Here is a 21553-nt window from a genome sequence, read left to right on the forward strand (position 1 = left end):
ACTTCCTATTACTGGAGAGCGGGGAATTTTATTTTTTGATGGACGTTCACGTCAGACTTACTAGCCAGGTCTAGCCAAATTTCTGTGGATTGAACAATTGAACTAAGGAAATGGATCGATACGTGCTTGTTGTTTGTTTTAACCTGAAGGGACAGTATAATAATGACGTGAGCGGCTTCTTAGGTAACTTATGATGATTGAACTTATGAACCTAAATTAGCCATAGTTAGGCAAGCTAGTTGGCTAGCCTAGCAGGTCACATAACATTAGGTAGCCTGCAACTTATCACTAGCGGCAAGTATCAATATTAGTAGTCAGGTCATTTAAACGGCTAGCTATACCTGGCTGGGTTTGGTAACGTAAGTGTATTATGCCTATTTATGGTATCGCGCTAATGTTAGGTTGCTAGTGTGATTGGCTATCCACATTTGCTAGCTAGACATTTCTGACGTTTTTATTGTTTTGAACTGATAGTACTGCTGCTAGTCTGCTACTGAAAATCTTAATTGCAGATAATAGCAATAGTTGCAAAATCATATTGCTCGCTTTCTTTGTTTCTCGGATAGCTATAAGACTAACTCCAGTTTTTCATTTTGGTAGTTTGTGATCAATTAGATAAATGCTTGAGATATTTTACCTTTATCTAGTTAGTTAACTTTACACGGCTACTGCTTACGTTGGATTTACTATGCACTATGTTACTACGGACACATTAGCTGTCTATCTTGCGGCAATCAGCTGACAAGGTGTTTTATTTTGGCTTTTTTTCTTTTAATGTAGGACTGGATGCCGCCAAGAAGATTTATGAGTCTCTCAAAGATATCTCCATTAATAACCCTACAACCAAGATTTCCCAGTTTCCAGGTAATATTCTCACTAAGCTGCCCAGGTTAAGGTATATCAAGACACTGTATATCTAACTAGCAATGAATTGAGTAAATACAAGCATCCACACTAGACCTCATCACAATGTCGGAACGGGTTAATAGACAGCAGTGCAGTGCTGTAGAATAGTTGCTACCCATAGCGTCATCGGTTTGTGATCCGTATCTTCTCTAACTTCATTTCTCGTTTGAATGAAAAGAGGTGAAGAATGGTACTGGATCAACCGGATAGTGTGTCCGTGTACAGTAACTTATGTCTCTCCTGTACCTTCAGCTTGTTCTCTCAGTGGAACCCCTGCTTCGCAGAGATGGCACTTCGCGATCCAGGCTTGTTGGGGATCGTCGCAGGTAACCCGACCGAGCGCAGCGAGAATAACATTAATGACTGGAAACTATTTCATGCATGCGCTCTAGCATCCGTTATGTTTGTTTTCAAACACAACAGACTTAACTTTTTTTGAAAGATATTTTAAAGGAGTCGTTATCTACTGTATTTATACAGGGCTCTTCTCTTAAATCACACATACCGTTGAAAGTGAAAGTGTTGCACTGCTGTTGTATCCTTGGACAATGTATTTCACCTGAATAGCATCATTAAAATATGTTGTGTAAATAAAAATGCATACATTTTAAATCATTAGTCACCTCAATTAAGAGAATCTGCTAAATACATGAAATGACTAAATTCATACTTAGATGTGTTAGGTTTGTGTGGAAACCTGTGTGGAAACCAATGCAAGCCTGGATAGGTTGATAAGGTAGGGAAACACTTAAATGTTGCTTTGGGAGCTACCAATTGAGCCTACTGAGTTATAAATTTAGCTGATCTTGATATCTGTGGGATAAAGGTACATTCTATTTTGCAGGGCACCACTTGTGTAACAGAGAGTTAACTACTGCATGAGTACTGCATAGTCATTAGGAGCAGGGCTCATAACCCAAAGGTTGTTGGTCCAATTCCTAGGGCACTTCTGTTAATAAAGCACACACACTTTTGTGTGTTATCAATGCAAGGTGGGAGTATGGGTTAGATTTAAGACAACCAGAAGGTTTCAGCTTCAGATCCTGGGTGTGAAGGGCAAAATCTTTAACCCAAATTGCCTCAGTAAATAATCAGCTGTATAAATGCATAACGTAAAATTGTGAGCTCAGGATGAGATTATCTGATAAGTAACTGCAGCATAATGTAGCTGTCCATCTCTGAGACTGAATGTGAAGCAGGGAAGCCATGGAAGCCAGTAGCATTTGGTGCCCTTCCTCCGGCAGTCAGCTTCCCCCAGGGTGTTCTGTCAGGGCTAAAACTTACGAGGAAACTGGATGGAGTGATACGCTTATAAAGGAGAGGTCAATTGAGACAGTGGCACCCTCAGGACCTTGGGAATCTCTGCTGTGCAGCTGATTAGCTGAGGGCACATTCATCCCAGTCAGTGACCACCTTCAGCTTTGCCATGTGGGTGTTCCTGCATGAGTTTTATAGCTTTTGTGGAAGTATGAGTCATTTAAGTCCCCAAGAATGACAACATTGGAGATCTCTATCTGTATGGAAAAAAATCCCTATTTCTGTAGTTGATAAAAATGCACAAAGTGCCATCAAAACAGAAATTATCCAAAGTGCACTTTTTCCCCAAATATGTGGAGAGGTGAATTCCATATTAACTGTGTTCATTCTATTTGTGTGCATTGTAGTTCTGCAGCTCAGAGTGGGAGGAGCTGGGGGTGGGTGTGCTTAGGAGTGACAGTGAAGAGATGGGGCCATCGGCCATGGACGCATGTCACAGCGCCCTGCTTGGTTCTGAGAATGGGGAGGATCCAGAAAGCGCACTTTCACAGGCCGAGTGAGGAGCATTCCTTATCACGTTCTGGCACAAAGCCAAAGTCTACTGCTCTTTCAATCACTTAAACCACAGGGGATTTAAATCATGCAAAAATTCCACAGTTAGTGATTTAATCACTTTGATGTAAACTCTTAGCTGTTTCATAAAAGCTCAAATATAGTTTAGCTGTGTAGCTGTTTTTAAAGTCTGACTATAGTCTTAACTCTGTGGTATATGTGTGTCTTTATCTTATTTAATTCTTACTGATGAGGTCTCATTATCAGCTGTTGTAGGGTCTGTGAGTGATGACAGACTTTGTGTGTACGATTTCCTTCCCTACAGACTGTATGAAGAGGCTGCTGAGGGGCTGCACGCCTTGTCCGATAAGCTTCCTGCTCCAGGTGCCTTACATTTGCAGTGACCACAGGCAGTACATTAGCCAGTACCAGACCACTGGCTCATCGACCCATAGCTTAGAACAGGGTTTCTGCAGGCCTTGAAAATGCTGGGAAGTCATGGAAAAGAGATACGTTAGTGAAACGTCACACTGTCATTGAAAAGTTATCGTAAAACAGTTCAGCAGCATTGGGGGGTGGAGTAAATGTGGACGAGTGAAATAATCAGCTTAACTTATAAACAAATCGACATGGTTTTGCTGAAAGACATCAGGACATTGTATCGGAGAACAAAGCAGTCAGAGGGCATGAACAGAATCTCTTGGCACATCTGAACAACCAAACACGGTGCACAATTCTAAAAATATATAGTTTATTTACAGCTAGCAACCTGTGTCCTTCTTTCTTGCTGACTCCCAAATTTGGTATCATGCCCTTTCAAGTCCAGCAAAGCCAGTGTGCCAGTATTGCTGACAAATTGCCTAGCTCACTGGCTTCAACAGTATGTCTAGTCCCAAATGTCATTGATGGCTGGTATTCCTTACCAAGAGTTCTAACAAAGGTGTGGCCAAAAGTGACATATCTCAGAACATATCTCTCACTGCAAATCCATCCTCAAAGTAACCAAATTTAGTTGAACTTTGACTACTGCAACAGGTACACAGACAAAAACCTGTTGTACATGCTATTTCGTTACATTATGAAAATCAATAAATACACATTTTTTATTGTCCATCCATTGCTGTGTGTGGTGAGGTAACTTAGTTCAGCATGTTGACTGAGTACAGAATTTCTCCTAATTAACATTAACATTGCACCAATGAGAATAATCTCGGAAACAATTATCCTTAAAATGCCTCTGGGAAAAAAATTCTAATTTTGGTGGCAACACTATTGTAATCATTTCATGAATTCGCATAGCATTTAGCATGAATAGCCTAAATGTTCTTTTTTCTCTCTTTATTTTTTGATGTTCATCTGTCAATTGGCGTAGCTGCTGTTCATTCAGGATTTTTCAAATTTGAATTGTGTGCTGCTTTCTCTCAGGGAGGGCAATGCTGGATGTCATTTTACTGGGCCTGGATGATGAAGGGCCTGGTCTGAAGGAATTCCTGCCTGTTCTCGGCTCACTGAAGCACATGCAAGCCTGGCATTCCGCTAAGATGACCCTGGTGACAGAGAACAATGCTGGGTATTGACTTAAACCTTGACTGCACTGAATAGACAAAATACTCTGCTATGTGGTCCTGGATACTACACTGTATGTGGTCCTGGAAAAATGCCAGTATCTTTCCATCTCCAGAGAGGTGAGAATTGGGTTAAAGGTGTGAATGCTGCTGTTTTACCCAGAGGAATCAATCTGTTTTCAGACCCATTTATGAAAGTGGTAAAGTTCAGTTTTCAGTGAGGTGAGAATGGAGCAGGAGGCTTTGAAACAGCCTGCAAGCCTCAGGTACTTCCACGCTCTAACACTAGGGGGAAGACTGGACCTGCTTTTGAAGGTGTTAGGTAGTCCTAACAGAGGCCAGTAAAATGCTGATTAGTACTGTGACTGAGCACAGTTTTAGCAATCGTTGCATGAGCACAATGTGTCTAGAGTGAGATTATTTTAATAAGCTGCCATTTTAAGTATCACTTTCAGAGGATGTGCAAGTGATGTTTGAACCTGAATGTGTTCCTTGCCAGTAATTCTCAGTTTTTCCTCTAGGTGGCAGACACCTGCATCATACCTGTCAGCCAGCGTATGCGGTCCTGGTGCCCTTCTGACTTGCATTGATGAGAAGGACCTGTGGAGAGGAAGTGTTCTTATTAAGGAGAAAAAGGTAAACTGTTCAGGGGACTGCTGTTATTGCCTTGTTGATTTCTTTATATTTTTGAGCCAGGATTTGAGGTGCTGACTATATGAGGATTCGCAGCGTGGTTTGGCTGAAAGACTTCATCAGGACAGTGTATCAGACAGCAAAGAACTTAAAATGCAGAAATAGAATCTCTTGACATATTAGAACAATCGATAAGAGTGCACAAGTCTGAAAGTCTATAGATAATTCTTATAGTTCTCATTTATAACAATCTGGGTCTGTCTTTCTTGCTTTCTTGCTATTCTTTGGAAGTGACATAAGTTTCCTGTATGAAACTGCATGTCAAAACAGGAAGATGTTCCTCAAAACTAAATGTTCCATTCAAGTAGCACAAAGTTGACCTTAGTCGAATGATCTTGGTGTAAATTCATTGGGTAGAATTTAAAAAACGATCAGTAAAATATGAAATGCCTAAACTAACTAAAGGCATATTCTCAATACAGCTGATTTACATGTAGGAGTAATTATTGGAGCACTTTGGGTGTGTGTACATGGTAAACCCTTAAACATGAAAGCCGGCATACTTTATAATATTGGCTTTAAAAACTACAGCTTCCCACTGCTAAAGGTGTCAAGTCCTTCAGCAGTGATGTAACCTCAGCAGTATCTTATCTCAGCAGGGTGTTGAAAGTGATGCTTGTTGTTCTATTATCAGTGCACAGATGATAAGGTATGCACTAACTTAAGCAATGCATAGGTGAGGTTTGTACTTGTTTGATCAGCCTGTAGATGTAGTTTGTAGTTAGGAGACCTATCTGTAGATGGTGAGGTTTGTAGCTGCAGATGGGATGGAGAGGTTTGTGGTTAATTATTCTGGATGATGGTGAGGCTTTTAGTTAACATATATTGTCAGCTCATAGGTGGTGAGGCTTCTAGTTATGTTAACAGCCTGTGTACGTTTAGGGTTGTAGCTGCAGCTGGAGAGGTTTTTTGGCTGCAGACAGATAGGTTTGTAGTTAGGTTGTCATTCTGCACAGTGGTTCGGTTTGTAGTTATTTAATCAGTCAGTAGGTAGTGAGGTGTGTCGTTAAGTTATTAGCCTCTAGACGCGGACGTTTTTAGTTATTTAATCAGCCTCTAGATGGTGAGATTTGCATTTACAGACAGGCTGCAGCGTGTTCTGGAGAGGAGGTGTTAATTACTGTGGAGGGCGGGTGGAGCCTCAGAGGGTAAACGCGCAGACTCGCGTGGCGCTCTGGCGAGAACGCAGGCTCCACATACCTCCATCCGTCTGTCTGTCCGTCCGCACCCGGGGGCATAATTAAGAGCCGCCTTCCAGGGTCAAGGCCGTTGATTTCTCCCAGCAAATGCCCCCGGTCTCTCTCTCTGCTCTGACACACAGACAGAGACAGAGAGATGAGAGAACCACCGCAGGATGAGATTTTTAATTCATCACCCTGCTCCTTCGATGGCCTCTTCACACTTTCAAAAGCCGATTTCGTCATTTCTTACAGAAGCGTAGGGAGATGTCAAAATGCAAATGTAGGTTTGACAGCCATGGGCTTAGTTCTTCTCTTATCCTTTTCCCTCTCACTCACTGTCTCTTTGTCTTCAGCTGGTCAGCATTATTGTGCATTCTTGGTTTTGACTCCTCTCTTGTACTGTGTTATAGATGCAAGATTCTTTTTGCTTGTTTTAGGGGTGATTTTGTTGTTAATCCCATTGACATCATTATTGTGTGTGTCACCTGAAGATAATTTTTTTGTTAGTCACATTATGACATCATAAGCATGTGACTGGCAGTCCATTTATTTTATTACCAGTAGAAAATACTATAGAACTTGACATATGCAAAAAGGGAAAGTCCAGGCAGAAATGTAATTTGGATGTGTGTTATGATTAGTGTCCAGTGACTTTGCTCTGCCTGTTTTATTGCATGTATTTGCTTTTCCAACACAGATAATGTGATGCATAAGGAAAAACTGTTCTGTATCCACATTCACCAGGAAAATTTGGGAAAATATTGACTGCAGAAAAATGAGTTCAGTAACATGTTAATCCATTAGCATATACAAAAGTAGCATAAAGCATAAATGGACTTGTTTGCAGCAGAAGAAGTAAACAATTAATACACACAAAAGGACATATCAATATAAATATCAAATTTAAATATCAATTTTAGTGAAAGAAAGTTCTTTGGACTAAATTTTGTTGTTACATTAACTCATTGTCAGTTGATTTATGGCTTATCATGATTTGCTGGTATTATTTGAAAACTTGACTTTATGAAGACTCATTACTCTGTGCATGTACAGAACTGGCAATAACTGACAAGTATTGTATAGCTGTCCCTGTCAGACTGGGGAATACTTAGATTTAGATTCATCCCATCCCATCTCAATTGGTAAAAATCCTGACAGGCTTAAATTAGTGTGCTGGTTGACTGAGACACATTTTCATCCATTGATCAGTTGTTATGTGCAATTAGCCTTTCAGCAACCTTTCTGAATGTTTTAACATATGGTGCTGTGCTATTCTGTCTGTGTGGCGCATCTGTTGTCTCTGTGTTCAGCATTCATTTGTCAGCTCAACAAGTTTATTGTAGCCTTTGTGGTTTCTTGCAACAAGCCTAGAAGGATATCATTGTAAGTCTTGAAGATGTAGTTTGCATTTTCTGACAAACGTATTCATTTTTTTACAATTCAATTGAATGCATTTCAGCATTTCACTGTTCCTTCCCCTAAGGAGGGATAATTCAGGAGTAATTTGTCCGTGTTTCATTTCCTCCTCCCTTACCCTTAACTGTTGATTTTTTTTGTTACATTTTTTTGATACACAATTTGCAATACTTGTACACTTTTGAATTATTCACATGCCTGTGCCGTTTGCTAAGATTGGGGTGCCTCTTGCGCCCTCTAGAGGATCATGATCGAAACACAGGTTGAAAGCCCAACAGGTTACACAGGAGCAAACTGGCAGTCTCTAGTTACGATAAGCATCATGCACGATTAAACATTATGGCCCACAGTCTTTGAACCTGCAGCCCGGCCTTCCTACTCCAGTCAGTGATGTGATCCAGCTTTAATTAGCCTGACCTCATATGTCAGTACACCTCTGTCTGTGAAGGCTCTGACTCGCTCATTCAGCCTCGCGCACTCCTGCGCTTGGACTTCATGCGAGCTGTCTGGCCAATGGCCAGCTGTTCGATGACCCTCTCAGTACTGCAGGCTACACAAGGTTAGGAGAGCAATCGTATTGCGCCATCTTTGCCATCCTGTTTAAAGCAGTGCTATGCTAATACCAGCAGTACTTCTAAGGTTGGTGTTGGAGTATGTGTATACCCCCCCACCCAACTGCCAATCCTTTTGAAGGTTCAAGAGGAAATTTTCGCTTTTGTTAAATGCATTTTGCGAAGCTTGGAAAGAAATACGCTTAATATTGATGTTGCTAAATACATGAAGCAGATGCTGGTTGACAGCGTGTGGAGTTGAGATATTCTTGTGTTGTTTAATGCGAAAGGCAGATGCTGGTTGACAGTGTGTGGAGTTGAGATTCACTGAATGCTGGAGTTGTGTCATGCATAAGGCAGGTTTGGTAAAGGGACGGCCACTGTCTCATCCGCATGGCTGACTCTCCTCTTGTTCTCTTTTGTGGGGCTGCAGTTTGTCTCAGAGCTGCGCTTCGGTGGATTCTGCCTGAAGGATCGGAGTGGGAGCACGGGGGCCTGCGTTCCGCTCCACGAAACGGACTCACAGAAGCACACAGACCATAACCTGCAGTCTGAGGTGAGCCCCGCCCCCCCGCCTCATCACGTGATGATCCACCCCGGGGTGCCCTCACCATCCCCAACGAGACCATCCAGGCAGGTCACAGGCCAACTGCTCTGCGGAACACAGTCTAATTTGCCAAACCAGCAGAGGCAATTCGACCGAGCTTGGGCCCCTGCCTCATCAAGCCCTTAGTCTAAGGTCATCAAAGATATCAATACTGTGGTACTACCAAGATATGAAGTTTCAAAAGTGATGTGAGCTTCATTAATTACACATACGGTTGTACAAAAATAGTGAAATTGTGGGAGCTGTCTACTTTGTCTGATGAAAATTCTGTCTTTGCCAAGCACAGAATCAATGACTGTTTTATGTCTGTGCAGGGATGCCATGCACTCCCTGTTAGAACTCACTTTTTAGTGCTGATCTAGGAAAATTCTCTTATTTGCAGTGTTGAGTTTTCAAAAAGGTATCAAAGATCATACTGATTTCACATTGAAGTTGAAAATTCTGATATCACTACAACCCTACCTCAGACCCAAAGACATTTTCTTAAAACACCCCAACCTAAAACACATGCAGCATTCAAAGGGATGAGAAAATTTCGGTGTGTCCCCTCTGAAGTTGGCCTTGCCGGTTAGTTTTCAGTTTTCTCCCCCCGATGCCTCGGCTCGCTCCCCCCATTAGCGGGCCGCCTCTCCGTCACAGGCGCAGCCGTAAAAGCGGGGATCTAGAATGTTCCCATAATGAGTTTTCCACTGAAGATTAATCAGCAGAAGCTGTTGCAGCGCACCCCTCCCCCTCCCCCGTCTCAGATACGCTGTATTAATCCTGCAGGCTGTTTACCCACGACGAGCCCTGCTGATTTACTGCATGCACGTTTATTACGGTCATTATCCCCTTTTTCTTTTGTTTTGTTTCAGCGAGCGCCTTTTTGCGTTATAAAGTGTGTAGTTGTAGTAAAATGTAATTGTGTCCTTATCTCGCTTGTTTATGGCGCTGAGGCTAAGCGTCCCCATCTGCTCCTCCGCCGGGGCTTGCGGTATTTTGAGGGGAGGGGCGGGGCGTACGAGGGCGCGTCTGGCCTTGCCGCTACCCCAGCAGGCGCTCCCTCTCTCGTATGTGTGTCATATTGGCAGCATTTGTGAGCTCACCCCATGCTCCCCCTGTTTGGAGGTGTGGTAATGAATGTAATCTGGCCTTGACTGGCCCAGTGCGCTAGGATAGCTGGTGGTGCTGAGAGAACCAGGGCAACCTCTGGCAGTGGGGTCAGGTGTGAGTCAGGCAGTGGAAATGAAGGGTTTCCTGCTCAAAGGTGCTTGGTGAAGCGAAGCTGGTGTGCTGTCAGGGCTGGGGGTCTCCTCTTTGAGCCAGTTTGTGGTTTTTCCCCTACAACCTACTCTACCTGGGGTGTGGGGGGTGTTCATTTGCCCCCCCCCCCCACACACACCCACATGCATACATACACAAGTCTCACTGCATACATTCTGTTAATACTTGGCACCAGCTCTGACCAAAGTTCAAGTTGTTAAAGGGTGTAAGGTCAAACGTGTACCCACAGGAACTGTAGGCCCTGCTTGTGTGTTGGTTCTGTTGTGTGATGAGTTTGCTGTATGTGTGTGCTGCTCGTGAGCCTCCCCTCTCTCCTGCCTCAGGTGTTCCACTACTACCGGCCTGCGCTGGAGCTGCTGCAGCTGGTCACCGTCTCTGACCTTCCCATCTTCCTCCAGTCCACCACAGAGTTCACACTGTATCCTTCAGACCGGCCTGCCTTTGAATCATGGGAAATCAAGGGAAAAAACACAGGAGGATTGTGTGTGTGTGTGTGTGTGTGAGAGAGAGTGTGTGTACTCACAAGTTTCCTTCTGAAGTGAGCCAGGGCTATTGCCCAACAGCTTAAATGAATATTGGCACCAACAAGATTTACAGTCACACGGCCTATCACATCCTCATCATTCCCATGACGATCTCTGTCTGCAGTATCTGTGGCACAGTCAGTCTGTAGCTATTTGGTCGTGCGGTGACATCGGGCGATCTGATTGGTGGGAGGACCATGTGAAATTCGAGTAGAGCTGAGGCTTTTGCCATGATTGTCCTAAAGGCAGGCGGGAGTCAGTCGTCTTTAACTCTCTGAGAAGCTCTAAAGTGTCTGCCTCATTCCCAGGACAGTTACGCTGCTGATCATCTAACTGGTAAACAGAGGGCTGAGTAATGCAAAAGGCCTGTCAGTGATACACAGGGGCATAATTAATAAGTTACTGCTGTCAGCCCATGGCCCTCAGAACTGCTCTGCTTTAACCTTGTCCATGGGCTGTGTACTTTACCCCCCTAAAATTAAGCACAGAGGTTATTTTCTGCCAGAATCTGGAAGTGTTTCCATTGTGTGCACTTTCACTTCTGCATTGCTGTAATCTCGGTGTGAGTGTGTTTCAGGATAAAGGCAGCCTGTGATGTCTTTGAAGTGCATACATTACCACTGCTGTTTATGTATTGTATGAATTGTTCATGAATTCTGTATAATACATTATTTCATTTGTCACTGCTTGTCAGAAAACCTCTGAACAATTTGCCTTCTCCTGTGGCAGTCATGCATACAAGTTTGTTAGAATTCAATCATTATGAATTACCATGTGTTGTATTCAGTTTGGAATGGATGTACCTTCACTGGGTCATGCAGTGAGCTGTCTACCAGATCGAGTAAATCAAAACTGCTCCTGGATCAGCTGAGAACGCTGCGTGGAAAGGTAGGCAGAGACTGTGGCCTGCATAAGGACGTCCTTCCCTGTATTCCCAGGATTCTCCTGTTCTGCTTGATCTTCTGAAGTTGTGGTTGGTTACCTGTGACACTTAGCATTGTCCTCCATGGCCTGGAAGCTCTAGACTTTGTGGGACAAACAGACTCCTACATGTTATTTTTACCTTTGCAGGAGTTAATATTTGATTTGTCTGTGTGCATGCTTAACTGTAATGAAACATTAACTTTTTTTAATCCAAACTCAAGGTTAGAAGGGTTTTATAACATTTCATACCATTATGAAGGCTGTGTTGTGTGGTGAACAGAGGTGGCCGGCCACTTATATTTTATGGCATTATGTTTACTGGTGTAGTTTGCTTGAATGTGTCTGATAAGGAGTCTGGAGCTGCATAAGGGACAGGTGACAATAACCATAATAACCGTAGTGACAATGATGGGTTAGCATTCACAGTTTTGCCATCACCTACCACATCCCACCCCTTGGGCGCCCCGCCTGATGACCCCTGATGCCCCCCCCCCCCCCCCCCCCTCCCCCGCAGGTGGGAGCCCTGTTCTCTCTGGCCTGCACGGTCAGCACGGTCACTGTCCCCACAGCCACACAGCTCAGCACGCAGAAGTGGAAGGAGTTCATGGCCCAGAGACCCAAGGCTTGGCCTGGTAGGTGGACCCCCTGCACTGATCTCAGACTCCCCAGAACAAGCTGTCTCTGTGCAGAACACTGGAGCAGGTGACGGTGTTCTCCTGCCCTCCATTTAGTGTCTGCATTGCCGCATATAACGCTGTGGGCAGGGCATGCAGGTTTGTGTTCTCCTGGTCATCTCCCACCAAGGGGAAAAACAATTTTGCACCGTAAAGCTGAGGAACCGCAGACCTTTAAGGAAACATAACGTAAGGTAACGTAATGTAACCATCCTAAGGTAAAAGCTGCCTCTGTGTACATGCAGTGGTGAATTGATCTTGCCAGTTTCCTCTCTTAAGGAGACAAGTTTATGTGTTGCACCTCTCCCTCATTGCTAATGGGTGGTTCTTAATCCCTGCATTTCCCTCAGTTCCAGATGTTGAGGTGAAGGGGGAGAGGGGTCACTACTTCCTGTTGGTTCAGGGGGCAGAGACCGGGGGTTGCACTGCCCGGATGATACACTCGGCCAATCAGATCAACGGAGCAGCTGCCCTGGCAACCGTCAATGGCCTGCTGAGAGAGAGGACCCTGGCTTTGTCAGGTAAAGCACTGATTCTCAGTCCTGCTCCTGGGGGCCCACTGTCCTGCATATGTTATCTATCCTTGCTCTGCCTACCTGACTGAACTCATCAGTGGCACTTTGGATTAGCTGAGCACACCTGATTTAATCAAGAGCATGTCAGTCACACTAATCAGGTGTGTTTGGAGCAAGGATAGATAGAAGACATGCAGGACAGTGGGCCTCCTGGAGTAGGATTGAGAAACACTGAGGTAAAGGACAGTGTGGCAGGCAGGTGGGGAGGGGGTGTCTAGGGTATCCAGCCATGCAGAATTCCCTCACTTCAGCAGCAAGACCCATCATCAGAGGGTTGTGGGGTTGTGTCCCTAGTGGGTCATCTTTGTTGTATCCCTGAGAAAGGTCCTCAACTTCATCACTGAATATCCCTATGTAGAAATACATAAGGTGAAAACATAAGCAAAAAATCATATGGGTATATGCTAAGCACATAGATAATACTGGGTGCTCTGGAATACAGTATTGGTAAAGTACTTGAACTTGCCAAACTGCATTTGTGAAGAGCAGAAGTAAGGCTTGTTCCATTGCGTCAGTTAAGGGTGCATGCTGATTCAGTCCCACCCTTGTTGACGTGACATAAGACATGTGCCTGTTTTCAGATCCCCCTTAAAATCGATCTCCAGACAGAAATAACAACCTTCCCCTTATTACTGTGGGAAGGTCCAGCACTAGCCAAGCTCGATTGCTCAGAGCAGCTGTGAACATCTGGGCTGCAGCAGCTGGATCGACCTAGCGGGTGAGCCAGGACAAATCAGAACCCTGATCCTGACAGAACGTCAGGCGCCATCACTCGAGAAACACTGATCTCTATCTCTGTCTGACAGATTGGACCTCAATTGCACTGTTCTGAAGACGTAACTTGAATCAAACACTGAAGGAAGAAATGTAACAAAATATACACAAACATAAGTCATTAAAAAGTTGTCTATTTAAACATTGAAGAGTTGACTTAAAAGATTTGTGGCTCTTAATTGATAAATTTTTCAAATCTCATCATAAGTAATGTAGTTAGAATGCAACTGAATGCAATTTATGCAATTAGCGAATGTTATATGAAGGAGATTGTTAGTATGTGGGTTAAATTTCATATTAGTTCTTGTGGGAAAAGACTGTCACAATAGATGTTCTAATATCAGACAAAATAGTTCTGAGGAAAAGAACTTTGCCACATTGCTGCCTTATTAGAGTACAAAGATTAGTTCCCCCTTTTAAATTGAATGCAGTCGTGGCTGCCTGGAAGTGAGGAAGTCTTTTTAGAAGTAAGATAATGTCATGAGTAAAAAGTATCAATTAGGGGGTTTATAAATTCCAATGGTGAGCATAAACACATTGCTTATAAGTGATTGCTTCTCATTATTGCTTCACCGGTAACACAATCTTGATTTGTGACTCCATTGGAGGATCATCCTGGAGGGCCCTCTTTGTTTAGGGGAATTATCATTCCTGAGATTTGAGGAGGGGGGTGGATTTATGGGGGGGTTTTTGGAGATTATTTGGGGACAAAATGGCATAGTTTTTTCAGGGGTGGGGGTTAGAGTAAGTACAGAATTGCCATAGCCAACAACTCTCTCACTTGCTCCAGCATTTCAGTCAAAACCCTCAAGTCATTTTTTTTAACCTCATCTGCAGCACTGACTGCCATTGCCCTAATACTGATCTCTCTGCAGTTCCACATTCGGTCATTAAGCTGCAGCCCAAGTGAACATTGGAAAGGCTGAACCCTAGTAACCTTCCCCCACGACAACCAGTCCAGCAGGCTCTGACCACAGCATTGCCTGCAGCGGCCTCCAAGACTTTTGCTTCCTCCAAGTCCCTCCAAGACTTCATTCCGTTTAGATGGAGAGTCACTCTTCTTCTTCTAGATTTTGCAAATATAGACATCCCTCCCGACAGCAGTAACGCCCTGAAACCCGGCCTCTGAATGGCAGCCAGTGACCCCCAAGGCACCTTTATGGGCTCATTAAGGCAAAAAGCGGGCTCTGTGAGTTCCCCTTGCCAAACCCGCATACTTCAACCCTCCTCAGCGTGTGGCAGCCAAGAGGAGACACCAAAACAAGTTAAAAATTAATGGTTAATTAAAAACCGTCTTATTAATTGGAATTATGTGCCTTTAATGAGTAATCAGCTATGAAAAATTAAGAACAAAAAAGTCAATTTAAGTGGAGCTTCAAAGCCATTTTGGGTTTAATTGCTAGTGATTGATGTTGCTGTGTCTCTCCATAGAATATTTTTGAACTAGGATTCAAAGTATTGGCTGTGGTTTCTCCATATATTTAGTTATGGATTACCCTGGAGCTAAAAGAGCATTTGCAGAGTTGAGGAAAGCTATTAACCCGAGCATCCAGTCATCCAAACCCTGTTCTCTCTAATCAGCCATCTCTTCATATGCTATAACTGGCTGTGTAAGCCATTGTAACCCAGTGTACACAATAGCATGAAATTCAATACCACACTTTGTCAATGCAAATAAATCATTTGTTTTCTTTTGTTCAAACAAGAATAGTAAGAATGCTAACCATGGCAATTCATTACATTACTGTTATTTAGTAGACACTCTTGTCCGGAGTGACTTGCATGGGTTATAATGTTACCCTTCATCCGTTTATAGAGCTGGATGTTTACTGAGGCAGTTGTGGGTTAAGTACCTTGCTCAAGAGTACAGCAACAGTATCCCAGAGGGGAATCGAACCAGCAACCTTTCGGTTACAAGCCCTGCTCCTTACCTCTGCGCCAGTTAGTCTGTCAGTTTCAGTGTTTTAATAAAATCTGAACAATACCACAGATTCTTCAACATTTGGATATTTGTATATTGCTTTCAGCTGTACATATAAACCACTGCAAATATATTCAGACATAGATAAAACATTTAAATGCTGCACTGAGAGTGCTTTCTGTGTTTCTCTGAGTGAAACCTTCTTCCAGGTGTATTTGACCTCTGCTTTAAAAACTCTAAAGTACCACAATAGGCAGTTCCATGCGGAAAGTTGTGTGACGCTTGGTCATGTCTGTAAAACACTTCTGACCTCTTAGGCTTCATTTAAGATGGCCAGCAGTTTAAACACATGTGTACACTCACGCGGTCAGACCACTTAAAAAGCCAGTGGTAAAGTATAGTCTGAGAATCATTTTGGCAACTTTATTAACACCTCAAACTCCCGTAGGCATGAGCGCTGTGGACTGGCTGCGGTCCCTTCCCTGTCTCCATGGAGACCAGCTGATGCATAGGGAGAGGAAGCTTTCGAGGGTACAGATACTGACCCTAAAGGAGTACCTCAGTAAGTGTTTCGGGGAGAGGGGGTCTGGAGATAGAATTAAAAGAGGAATTAGTAAATCTTGAGTGAGAAGATAACCAAGGATTAGGTCAGCTCTTTGTTACAAGCATGTCTTAGCATTAACACTGTAGTGTTATCTCTCATTTTAACCTTTATTGAACTAATTGACCTATGACTACAGCACAGTGGTTGCCAGTTTCCCTCAGATGCTCCCCAGTATCATCCCCTCTCCAGCGGAGTGTGGGTATGGGAGATTTGTGAAGGAGCTCAAAGTAATGGAGGCATGATTTTCGTTCTGCATCCATTGTGTGTACACAGACACTTTATGTGTGGGTATTAATAATACAATAGCAGTACATAGTAACAATATAGTAATATAGTTTATAATAATATAGTTTATTATATTACAAGGTTTGAGTCCAAAGTACATCTGATAAAGTGGCATAAAAAAGCTGTACAAACAGGACATCACTGACCACATCCATCCATCAGTGCTTAAAAGTGTAGTCAAAGTACACTATAGAGGATATCATGGTATATAGTAAAGTGATAGTATAGTGCAATAGTAGAGTATGGTTATAGAATCAAATAGTAATGGGCCTTGACAAGTCAGAACCTGGGTTTTTCATTATGGGATGCAGAGTGGTTTCCATGACTCCTGACCTGCTGTGCCCCACTCCATCTCCACAGGGAGGAAAGAGGATGCCCAGAAGCCGGCCTCTGTGCCTGTCAATGACCTGAAGGTTCTGCTGAGTTTGGCCCGCGAGCAGTACCTGAGGATGCACGATGCTGGCCTACCCAAAGCAGCGCAACTCTTGGCAGACAAGGAGAACTGCACCAGTAAAGCTCCAGGTAGTGCGTTCTCCTTTGGGCAAGCTCTTTCAGGTTATCTCTCTACTGAAGGAGACCTGAAGAGGGTTATGGGAAAATAAACAGCATCTTGCTTCACTACTTTTATTTCACTTACATATGTATCATTTGAACTAAAATTAAATTAAGAAAATTATTAAGAATAATTAAGAAAAAAGAATACCTCCTGTGGTCAGCCTGTGAGCTATGACCTTTTTAATAGCTTATTAGTGCTTAACAATTACCAGTGAGCAATATCCTACAATCTGAAATATATTTTCAAAAACATTTATCAGTAATTATGCACAGAGGAATGATCTGTCAAATTAATGACAGTGCCATTTTCAGTAGTTATGATATCACCTAGTAGATAATCCAGCATGTGGCTAACTGATAGTAAGTAACCATGGTTAACAGTAACCATTAATTTGTGTCAGTTTATTGGTCTCAGCTAGGTTGTCTTTTTTTTTTTCATCAAATATGAGTTTGTAGCTAAACTGCTCAGAAAGTTTTTGATGTGCTGAGCACGCACCACGTATAGCTGATTTATAATTATTCAGCCTGTCCGACAGAATACTTTCACTGGGTTTTCTATTTCTATTATCTCTGGGTATTCTATGGCTTTTGCCATGTAAGGCAGTATGTTGCCCTTTTAGTAGTTACAGCGATTCTCTTCAAAGGCGATGGTTACCTAACTTCCATTGATGAATCAGCAGTCAGTCTCACTCCTCCTATTTAGGAGATAGTGTGATTATGCACAGAAGATGTGAATGTTTCTGTCTGTGTTGTTGCTATTTATATTACTTGGAACGTGACCTGAAACACGATTGTTTGTGTTGCAGAATTAGAGGTGAGAAACACCCAGAGTTCTGCCTGGCCTGAGAGGAGTGTCCTTCAGAACTTTGAGAACCAGAGAAAGAACAGCCAGAGGACGAGGTAAACTGCGTTTCACCCATGTTCCACCTCACCATGGCCGTGACCCACCATTCATGATTGCTGTCAGTAGGAGGAATATGATGATTTATTTTCCTCAATTGCATAGACAATAGACAATTGCACACACATAAGATCCCTTTAATATCTGCCACCTTTCACCAGCTACCTGGCTGAAAATGTTCTTAGTTTAAAAGTATGCAGTATTACTAATGAGTTTAAAAATGATTATTAATTAGTTACTTTGTACAGCTCTTCAAAAGAAACTGGGACACGTGATTTTTCTTTCCCTGTTCCTACTAGTTACTTTGCCTAGAGGTGTATTGAATTCATGGTGTAGGGGGCGTCCTTCAACTGGAAGTGTTTTGTAGGCTTTAAGAAGGGCTTTCTGTGTATGGATGCCAGTTAGACATGGTCACTTAGCATACATGCTCATATTCTCTGAAATTCATCTCCCATAAACCCCTGTGTCCAATGTTTTGTGGGTGTCCTGTTTGTTGAAAGCAGTCAGGAACTGATGGGGCCAGTGTCTACATGGACATTTATCTCAAACATTGAGCTCCATTGCACCCACCAGCCTTTTTTAGAAGTTGATCAGGCTGGTTGCTGTGACCAGAACTGACTGGAATTTAAGGGTGGCTGTCATTGACGTCTCTTTGTTGTGTTCCCTCCATCCATGTTGCAGGTCCAGTCTCATCATGTCAGCTGGCTCCTCAGAGTGTCTCCTGGGTCCTAAAGACACCCATAGAGTGGTCCCTGCCCTGCTGGATGCCAAGGAGCTGCTGAAGCACTTCACCCCAGAGGGCCTGGCCAGCAGAGAGCTACAGCCCCTGCAGATCAACAGAGGGTGAGATGCCAGACCTCACGACCCGTGCGCGTACACACAGACACACACATGCAGGCACACACACACACGCTGACAGACATACGCTGACAGACACACACACACACACTTTATGCTGACTCATACACACACCTTGCGATCGCGCAAACACACCTCACACTCGTGACTCTCACACTGTCTCTCAGGCACACACACTGTATACACACACAGACCTTCACATCCATACCTCAGGCATATACTCCTATGCATGTGTGCTGAAGGAATTCTCCCACGGCCCTGATCCATAGAGACTTAGAGCTGTGGAGCAGGCACACATTTGTCCCATTCTGCAGGGGGTGTGAGCCCATGCTCAGGAGGGGTTTGCAGGGAGAGCGGGGTGTGGGGGAGTGAAGTCTGCCACTCTGCATGCCCAAACAGGACCAGCACTCTGGTCACACTGCCGCCTCTGCTCTCTGCTGGAAGCTTCGTCTGGAGATTGAAATAACATCAGTCCTCAATGGTAGCACAGTTTCTCAGAGCTACTGGAAGTACTAGAACTGTCAAGAATAATGTGAAAAATGTTTTAGCATCTTAGGTTTCAAAAATGCAACATAGCTAATTCAAAAGGCCTTCACTTTCAACAGGATTGGTTTCTATTTACTAGGTTTCTCAGAGAGCACTGTAGTCCCACCTGTTTTAGATGCACTGAGTTTGGATTCTAGTTAAAAAATCAGCACAGTTTCAGATACTGAAGCAAAACATAGGCAGTTTAGTTAAAAAAACACATCTGATTTGTCTTACCATGACTCTAGCATGCACCATCCTGGCTGCCTTTAGCATTAAAATCTTTACGAACCTTAGAAAACCTAAACTTCTGTAAAACTTGAGTGGTGTTTGCAGTTTTGTAATTGGCCTGCCTTTGGCAAGAACCCAATCAGAGGTAGCAAGTTTGTTTCACTGTCTACATGATAAGGATAGTTATTTGTGAAACCTTGGGCCAAGTAGCTGATGCCAGTGGTTATTAACTGTTTTAAGGTTGGAAGCAGTTAGAGGTTTACATGTTGAGCTGTTTATCTGTCAATGAGATCCCATAATGCAAATGAGTGGCGGCCGAAACGATTTGCTAAATATCCTAATTGTCTGTTACATTCAAAGTCAAAGTCAAAGTCAACTTTATTGTCAATTCTCCAATATGCACAGAACATACGGAGGATTGAAATTGCGTTTCTCTCAGGCCCACGGTGACAATACAACAGTTCGACATAACACAATGACAACACTGAGAGACAAGAACAAGAATTTTCACAGAAAACAAGCTACAAATTACACATATTTACAGCAAGGGCATCCAGGCACATTGCAGGTTTATAAATATGAAGAATAAATATAAAAAATATAAATATAACTACATATTCCACAGGAATACGATAGGAATACGACTGTTTTTATAAGTAAAGTGACTGTGCAGATCTGTGTGAGTTTGTGTGTGATGATTAATGTTGGGAGTAGGGATGGGTGGAGAATAGTCCAGGCTTCAGTATGGGGGGGGGGGGGGGGGGATGGGGTGGGGGGGGGTTCAAAGTTCAGTTCTGTGTTGGGGCAGATGGCTGAGGGAGGGAAGAGAGTTCAACTTCCTAACAGCCTGGTGGTATACAAAGACTGATACAAAGAACAAAAATAATATCCAAAACTCATATTTGCCTGTATATGCTTTTTTGAAGTAGCAGAGGAGAATTGCATTGTTGATGTACCATTTTTTATATTGGTGGCCTTCATATGACAAATAGTCAAGAGACTGCTGGAGAGGCAGAGTAACCATAGATTGAGCTAACATGTAAAAGGTTTTTCACTCAGCCCATCTCAGTTGTGTTGAAAAGTATCTCAGCGCTGGTTGCTAGTCTCTCGGCTGGATCGCTATATCGTTAATTCCCAATGATTTTAGAGTGTGCTGCTTCCTGAGTGCTCATCTGACATTAGTAGTGCAAATTAATTTATCCCAAATGTTTTTCGTGTTTGGAGATGTTGCTGTGTGTGTGATTGGTGGGTGTGCTTGTGTGAGTTGATTGAAACGGGCTCTGGGACGTGCCATGGTGTTTTTGAAGCTGGGAGACAGTTTAGCGTTCAACATTGCTGTTCAGGGACATTGTGTTCAGGGTGTTCTTCCGTCAGCTTGAGGAGCTGCAGGCTGATTGGCTGCAGGCTGGCTCCACAACTGCAGGGAGGAGTAACTATGCAGTCATTCGCATGCAAGGCCTTGGTGAGGTAGCGGGTTCATGTACAGGATCTACACTGTGTGTAGATCAGTGATCTGGGGGCACAGTCATAAGTGCAGTGAGGACATTGTAGGAAATCTCCAGGAAAAAATGCCTTTATTTTGAACAATCTGGTGTCATACAGTCGGAAAAAAACATGACAGAGGCTCCTAGCTCCAGCATTTTCAACCTGATGATGCATCTGATGTTCCTCAGCCAAGGACATTCAGTTATTCCACTCAGCTTGGGAGGGGAGTTTTTGAGGAGCTTTGCTTTTCGTGCTAGAACAGTCAGTGCTTTGTGTGTGTAGAGAAAGGGGGTGACTTTGAGGTCCTGTTATCTACCCACAGGGAGCACGCCTTCCAGCTGTCCCCTGACCTGACGCCCCGGAAGGTGACCCAACTGCCCTTCAGCAAAGCAGCCAGCAGCCATTACCATGGAATCGAGTAGGTGCACCTCCCCTGAACGCCGTGATGGAGGAGCCCCTTTTTTCCTGCGTAGGCGGCCTGCGTGCGTTCCTTTGTGGCAGACAGCCAAAATCATACCTCAGCGTCATTACTCTGGAATGACGCAAGCCTTGAAGTTGATTCCTTTATCAAACTCCTTAAAAAAAAACTTAAGTTTTTCCTTATGTGTGCTAAGCGCAGGTTGCATGCAGATTTGAGGCTGTTCTTAACCTTGTTAGTGTCCTAATCCTTTCCCGGCAGATTCTGAATGCGTTAACCTGTCCCAAATGTTAATACCCTTTTAACCT

The 21553-nt window shown here is 43.5% G+C and overlaps 1 protein-coding gene across 1 annotated transcript in view; it reads left to right on the forward strand.

Moving 5' to 3' along the window:
* The first annotated feature begins 28 nt into the window (after positions 1–28).
* LOC118785063 (MDM2 binding protein) overlaps positions 29–21553 on the forward strand; it is a 27111-nt gene continuing 5586 nt past the window's right edge. The window contains exons 1-17 of the mRNA XM_036539591.1: positions 29–183; positions 781–864; positions 1159–1232; positions 2571–2719; positions 3041–3099; positions 4141–4285; positions 4802–4916; positions 8555–8677; positions 10315–10409; positions 11337–11403; positions 11954–12071; positions 12464–12634; positions 15832–15945; positions 16633–16794; positions 17640–17727; positions 18410–18571; positions 21150–21245. Coding sequence (XP_036395484.1) covers positions 111–183; positions 781–864; positions 1159–1232; positions 2571–2719; positions 3041–3099; positions 4141–4285; positions 4802–4916; positions 8555–8677; positions 10315–10409; positions 11337–11403; positions 11954–12071; positions 12464–12634; positions 15832–15945; positions 16633–16794; positions 17640–17727; positions 18410–18571; positions 21150–21245 — 1895 coding nt within the window. The 5' untranslated portion in view covers positions 29–110. The remainder of the gene's footprint in view (positions 184–780; positions 865–1158; positions 1233–2570; positions 2720–3040; positions 3100–4140; positions 4286–4801; positions 4917–8554; positions 8678–10314; positions 10410–11336; positions 11404–11953; positions 12072–12463; positions 12635–15831; positions 15946–16632; positions 16795–17639; positions 17728–18409; positions 18572–21149; positions 21246–21553) is intronic.

The sequence above is a fragment of the Megalops cyprinoides genome, chromosome 10 (assembly GCF_013368585.1).
Source record: "Megalops cyprinoides isolate fMegCyp1 chromosome 10, fMegCyp1.pri, whole genome shotgun sequence".
NCBI lineage: Eukaryota > Metazoa > Chordata > Actinopteri > Elopiformes > Megalopidae > Megalops > Megalops cyprinoides.